Genomic DNA, 7,091 nt, shown 5'->3' with positions numbered 1-7,091 from the left:
TGGTAGTATAAGTATATGCTCTTGTAATTATTCTATGAAAAATTAATTATATATATATATATATTCCATTATAGTTAGCATCATATTGGGTCATACATCTTCACATGTTTATTTGTTCGCTAAGGAGTATTCACTTATTGATATCCCTGATAGATATGATTTCAATCCTAAGCAATTAGATAATATATCATTGACATTATCACACCCGATAAGATCTATTGACATAACCACTTATTGATATCCTTGATAGATATTATTTTTTTTTAACAATAATCAATGTGATTGAAATCACACCCAATTAGGGTGTTATGAAAGGCAAGGAGAATAACAAGAAGTGGGTGTACCAAAGATACTCTTCCTTCTTTTAATTCGTAGTAAAAAGCCCAAATGAAAAGTTTTTATGTTTAATTCATGTTAAATAAGCTTATGAATTCCCAAGAAGAAAAACTACAGTTAGCCAAATCGATCATTAATAAATATCTATTCACTTTCACTCCGATAAGGAAAAACCATATAAATACATCCTTACAAAATCTACTTGTTATCTTATTTTTAAATTGATTTATTATGTAACAGATGCTAGTCACGATAGGGGCTTCAATAAAGCAAATTTAGTCATTATCAATTTTATGGCTGAATGCTCTTGGAGAAGTTGGTATGGCTCTAAAGCTATGCGCCTATGACTTCGTTTCCCATGAAATCCGTGCAACGGAAGATTTTGAATTTGAATCACACAAAAAATATTCTCTTAAACAAAGGTAGTCATGCTTCGATGGCAGCTTGAGATCAGTCTCATGACAACTTTATTCTTGCTTTTATATCATTCTCTAACTATGATCTTCATACCTGATATGATATTATGGTACTAGTATAGACCGAAATTCTATTATATAATTCAATTCGAAACAATAATAAGTATAGGGCTTTGCAATAGTTGATTGATCGCAATTATGTATATTCCATTTATTATGTACATCCTTAATAAGATCCATTCCATTTCAATTCACTTCATTGTTTAATTTATTGTAATTTTTGTTCATTAAAGTTCCTTACAAATATTTACAAATAAAAACATAAAAACGTAAAGGTCTATTTTGCTTTAATGGATGTAAATAATAAAAAGGAAAGGTACTGACATATTGCTGGTAGCCTAGTAGTACAATATCTTTCACAATTTCCGAGCATTCTCTCTCCTTCATGATCATATATCTCCTTATATACACATCATTGAGACGTTCTCTTCCATATTTCCATTGACTTCATTATGGTTTTAACCCTTGTGAATTATTTATCCTCTATAAGTGGTAGAGCACAAGTCAGTAGAGCAGGTGTATTATGTTTATGCATGGCAAGTTCATAGCAGGCATAGCTTTTCTTCGCTTGCATGGAGGTTGATGTATCCAATCCGTTACCAACCAAAGTTTGAATCGGTACATGGCTCAATGAAGGCTTTTGCCAGGAACTATAGTTTGAAGGTGATATTTCTTTCTGTAAACATTGTGATCTTTAAGTTCATTCTATTGGTGTAGGAAAACCAATCTCACCATTTAAAAACAGCTTTCTTGACATGAGAGATGCCAATTTATAAGAATAACATATCGACCCCTCCCCCAACATCTAATTATACAGTTTACATAATGGGAAGCAAATGCAAGGAACATAAAATTTTAAAATGGAGTTGACTATTCTGACCAAGGTTCAAGGAATCAAGAGCAGACGAATTGGAAGCAACCGAGTCTAGTCCCGATTCTCACCTCCAATTTACTTTTCTAGGGTTTGGCCGATTCTGGCAAAAGATCAGGCCGATTCCAATTACTCGAACAGAGCTTTATTAGAAAAGAGGGCAGTTAAGGTATTTTATACTAAGCTTGTGATAAGCACAGGTTAAGCGTGAACGAACCCATGACCACCAGGCCCCCACGGCCCCACGGCCCCACGGCTTTAATCAAGTTCAAACCCTTCCGAACCTAAATCCGAGCCGGATCCCTCTCGATCAAATTCGATTTCGAGGTCATCTCCGTTCCAAGAAAAAATTCCAGGCCCTTCTCCTCCGTCTAGGCGTCTTCCACCACCATACGCAGCTTCATTTGCTTGGGCGGCAAGGAATCAAGCTCTGGGCTTCTGGCTGGTTCTCCTCCTCTGAAAATTTCCGCTTCAAGCACGTCACTGCTCATCATACTAACACCTATCTAGGGTATCGACAGACTTCCTAACTCATTTGAGTTTTTTTCTTATTAATATTCGATCATGGCTGAGGAACCAGTCTCTGCTCCACAAAGTTCGTCGGCTGCTGCTTCTCTTGGTCATTCTGTAATTCCGATCGTCAATAAACTCCAAGATATATTCGCTCAGCTCGGCAGCACGTCTATAATCGAGTTGCCGCAGGTGGCCGTTGTTGGAAGCCAAAGCAGCGGTAAATCTAGTGTCCTTGAAGCTTTGGTTGGAAGGGATTTTCTTCCGAGGGGTTCAGATATCTGTACTCGAAGACCTTTGGTCTTGCAGTTAGTGCAGACGAAACGGAAGCCCGATGGCACTGAGGATGAGTACGGCGAGTTCTTGCATTTGCCTAAGAAGAAGTTTTATGACTTCGCCGAGATACGTAGGGAAATTCAGGTAATTATTACTGTTACTGTGCTATGGTAGGTACACTGTATTACACTATTGACCGGAACTTGGGCTGTGATCTATCTTTCTTTATATATTTTTTCCCGTTATCTGTTTGGAGGTACACAGCCCCCAGAACCAGAAGTATAGCCTGTGCAGGTATCCCGATCCTTAAAAATTCAAATTATTTAACTTTGAATGATTCATGATCGGGAAATCCCCCCTCCCCTCCTGGTGGGGAGTTTAATTTGAAGGAAAAAACAATGGAACAATAGATGATATCGCAAAATAACTACAGAAGGGACTGGCCCAAGGCCGAAGCAAGGGCAAACAGAAGTTTTGTAAATAACAAGAGTAGGGGAGGTCTGTCAACAGCAGGCTTAGCTTAACTAATTAGCCAAGAACCTAGTTGGTCGCTTCTGCCTCTGAAAAGTGTTACTTCTATTAGCAGTTAGAGATATGACTGACCTTTCTTTTAAGATGAAGATATGCTGGGGACCTCGATCTCTCAACTTCATATTGGATGGCTTGGGCAATATCTTCTTCAGTGATTGAGTTTCCCCATCCCCTAGAGTTAGAGATCTCCAAACTTTTGATAATGGCATTGCAGTGCACGGATAAATAATCACGAAATGCCAATTATGCTTGCAAACATTCTCTCAAAGAGAGCTTCGTATTATATTTTGGTAAATTGAGTCGTATTTCTAAAGCAGATGACCTTCATATACGGGATTGGCTGTTGTGCCATCATTTTCAGAGAGGGCACCAAAATGTTCTCCTGTGGTTGTTTATTTCAAAACCTCCCATAGTTGAGCTGGTAGCCTGGTAGTCACAGAGCAAAAACAAAACCCTTTTGTGGATAAAGGTGGATTCCTGTATGATAGAATCTTTGGGTTCATGGTGGCTGAATGGTTACTATATGGAAGCTTGGCCAAGTTCAAACCTTTGTTTAGGCTGTTATGAATTATTTATCCAGCAATAATAAGGTATTTCTGCAATTGATTTGTTGTTCAAGACATATGCATGTATCACCAAAAGGGTTGTTGCCAATGAAATTATTTCAAAGTTTTGCATACGGTTCTTTTTTTTTTTTTTTTAAGAAATTATCATCTTTAGTATTCACAGATTTGTATTGGAGTAACATAAACCTGACACTGCTACAACACTTAAGGCACTGGGGTGGTGAAAATAAGTTAATAAACGTGGTGATGCTTTAACTACAATGAGTCTCAACCATCATTTTTTGAGATATTTCTTAATTTTCTGTTTGAATTTTAACTATCATCGAAAAAATCTTCCATCACAGGCAGACCTATAGAGAACTAAACCGATACTGGCAGAGTCATAATCTTTATTTGTCACCATTGTGCATTTCCCCCCCGTAAGTATAGTTTTGTTTAAATAGTCGTGAAACAAAAGAAATGAGGGCACCCCCACATACAAATCTACCAACCTTCAGCTTAATATATAAAAAAAATATATTGCCAATTGCTTTTTGGCACAACCAGAAAAAGCGCTTATTGTTTGCACTATGGTATAAGCCATCTGTGCAGCTATGACCATTAAGTCTCTCTAGGACTCTTTAAGGATTCTATACCCAAGGAAGACACCAATTTGATTTTCCCCACCACCCTTTTGGTGGATGCATTTTTTCCTGTTAAATGTCCACTTATTCTTCTCCTTCTAGATGCACTGAGCTCTAGCAGGATGATCCATGCATCAAATTATTTCCCCCCTTTAAAATTAATAACTGCACAGAGATTTGTCATTCTGGGAAAGATACTGTAGGCTAAGGAAACAAACATTTGGCAAGTGTTTTTTTGTCAAAGGTCTAAATATTCCTCTCTCTTTTTTTTTTATTTTTTTTATTTTTATTTTATGACGTAGAACAGAAGGAACATTGTTTTATGATCTATGCCTCTTGAAATACATGTCTCTATATCATTCTTAGGAACAAAACATTGGATATTGCCAGTGAACAGAATTACAAAAGTTCTTCCATATGGAGATGTAGAATGTGGCAAAAATTTTTGGCCCTTTCTTCCTTGCATGGTGCACGTAGTAGGGCTGGAATTGGGTTGGGCTCAAAACCTCATGGATGCATTTTAATTGTTTTTGAGGTTTAGCAATCAAACTTTACTGTTGGCTGTCTCCTTGAATAAGGTTATCCACTTTTAGGCAATTCTGTAGTATTTCTGTACATTGGAAGAGGGCCACCTCAGATGGGACTAAAATTGGACCAAAGAAGAGGCTTCCAATAATTTTCCCTACTTTCTTTTACATATATTTTATTTTATATTATTAAGAGAAAAATATATTTGGGTTATATATCCACTTTCTATCTTCATCTTAACTCTAGGAGACTTTCTAATTCAAATATGTATAGCAAGGAGTTCTTAGCCAGGGGAAAAATAAAGAACAAAGTTGAAAAAAAAAGTCAACTTGTAATATTTTCAGCCTCTAACGATCCAGCTTACCACTAAATTTTTGCACTCAAGTGATGTTCTCCCTCAATTTCTGAAAGTGGGATACTGTTTTCTTATGTGCTACCTCCTCATCCAACCCTTAGAGGTTTTGTTTGTCCCCTTAGGAGTGACTTGTCCACACCAGGGATCCTTATAAATTCCTAGTCTAATATTACTTCTCAATATCCCAATTTGCACATAATCCTTCCATCCCTAGTTCGCTTCTTCGTGGTGAATTGAGCAATATTGTTTTTTTACTTTGGTTATAAGAAATGCATGTTGTTTCTATCAGAGTTCTATTCAGAAAGATGGTCATTTTGACCATTACTGCTCTACTTTGCACAATTATGAAGATCAAACTTGGCATGCCAGAAGGAGAAATAAAGAAGATAAATTGGACCTTGATTGAGTGGGGGAATTATCTGTGATATAATGTTCCTAAGGTACCATTAAGGTTGTGTTACCTCTAATTCTTGCTTGGATGATGGGAACACCACTTCGGAATGCCAATTACATTTGCATCACCTGCTAAAGGTAGGAGAAATATCGTTTTGGTTGCTTATGACAATTTTTGACGTGGATAACACCCTTTCTGTCAATTTCTTGGTATGTTGGTGGTACGTAGGTATTCCTTTTCAGTGCGCTTTCAATGTTGCCGTTTTATGCTGTTGACCCCTATTGAATCATGGATTCTCTATTCTTTGCCTTACCGTGCTGGCCTTCTGCAACCTCTAACACCACTATATTTGTTTTAACCTAGCAGGTAGTTATCTATTTGCTCTAGAGGGGCAAAGATGATCTAGATGGCAGTGCCATGCTAAGTCTGATGTAAATAAAAAACCAATGATAATTAAAAAGGACAATCTCTATTCCTTATTATCTATTTCCAGTGGGGGTTTCCTTAGTTCTGTTGTATATTTATTATTACGTGATCTCTGAATATCTCTTTTTGTTACCTCAGTGTATCAGGTCCCTTTCTAGTTTCTACTTTATAGTCTTATCTTTATCAGAAAAAATTGGAATCATTTGCAGACAGAAACTGACCGCGAAGCAGGAGGAAATAAGGGTGTTTCAGACAAACAGATACGTCTAAAAATCTACTCTCCCAATGTTCTTGATATCACACTGGTGGATTTGCCAGGAATAACAAAAGTTCCGGTTGGTGACCAACCATCTGATATTGAGGCACGGATTAGAACAATAATATTGTCTTACATCAAACATCCAAGTTGTTTAATTTTAGCAGTTACACCAGCAAATGCAGATTTGGCAAATTCAGATGCACTTCAGATTGCAGGCACTGCTGATCCTGATGGTAAATCTGCTTCGATGCTTTAGTGAGTTTGAATTTCATACAATTTGGTTGAGAAAGGGACATTGTAATGGCAAGAGGAAGTGTTTTTTGTTCAACTCTAAGGCTTTTTATTGGTGTTTCATTTTGCAGGTTATCGGACTATTGGTGTAATTACAAAGGTGGTTGATCCCCCTCCCATCTCCACGAAAATAATAATAATAAATAAATATAATTTTTTGGCAACTTTTGCAATCTTTTGTGATTCTCTGATGAGATGTTGCAATAATATCCTCCTCTTTGTGGCCTCAGTTGGATATTATGGACAGAGGCACTGATGCTCGTAATTTTTTGCTCGGAAAAGTGATTCCACTTCGACTTGGTTATGTTGGTGTCGTGAACCGTAGTCAAGAGGTAAGTCTGTTCCTTTAACATTTGCCATTGTCACTTTAATTTTGTAGTTGCATGTATAGTTGCATACTGAAGCTGATGTTTTGGATCGAATTTTAAGATAATCTTCTGTGCTCAAGGAGTTGAGTTTCTTTTAAACATATTCTCTCTCTCTCTCTCTCTCTATATATATATATATATATATATATGGAAAATCTTATTGTAACCGAAGTGGTGAACTAAGAAGTTGTTACCTTGCTTTTTTCCCCTTTTATACATTTTATTTTTCCCAATGAGGGTAAATCCTGTCATTTCACTTAAATAATGCATTAATGATTTTC

The 7,091-nt window shown here is 36.8% G+C and overlaps 1 protein-coding gene across 1 annotated transcript; it reads left to right on the top strand.

Moving 5' to 3' along the window:
• The first annotated feature begins 1,945 nt into the window (after positions 1 to 1,945).
• Positions 1,946 to 6,875, top strand: LOC122084951 (dynamin-related protein 3B-like). Its single transcript, XM_042653362.1, has 5 exons — positions 1,946 to 2,613; positions 6,102 to 6,384; positions 6,514 to 6,542; positions 6,673 to 6,774; positions 6,834 to 6,875. Exons 1-5 carry the CDS (start codon positions 2,248 to 2,250, stop codon positions 6,873 to 6,875), a joined length of 822 nt encoding a protein of 273 aa, XP_042509296.1. The 5' UTR covers positions 1,946 to 2,247.
• Positions 6,876 to 7,091: the final 216 nt, after the last annotated feature.

This window comes from Macadamia integrifolia, chromosome 7 (genome assembly GCF_013358625.1).
Source record: "Macadamia integrifolia cultivar HAES 741 chromosome 7, SCU_Mint_v3, whole genome shotgun sequence".
Classification (NCBI taxonomy): domain Eukaryota; kingdom Viridiplantae; phylum Streptophyta; class Magnoliopsida; order Proteales; family Proteaceae; genus Macadamia; species Macadamia integrifolia.
Note: the sequence above shows the minus strand (reverse complement) of the source record. Positions and strands in the feature narration are given on the sequence as shown.

Excerpts from the sequence above, each read along its gene's own strand:
- LOC122084951 (XM_042653362.1), top strand. The coding sequence starts at position 2,248 with ATGGCTGAGGAACCAGTCTCTGCTCCACAAAGTTCGTCGGCTGCTGCT. Across the intron at positions 6,385-6,513 it reads AGGCACTGCTGATCCTGATG|GTTATCGGACTATTGGTGTA; the intron begins GTAAATCTGCTT and ends TTCATTTTGCAG. Across the intron at positions 6,543-6,672 it reads CTATTGGTGTAATTACAAAG|TTGGATATTATGGACAGAGG; the intron begins GTGGTTGATCCC and ends TTGTGGCCTCAG.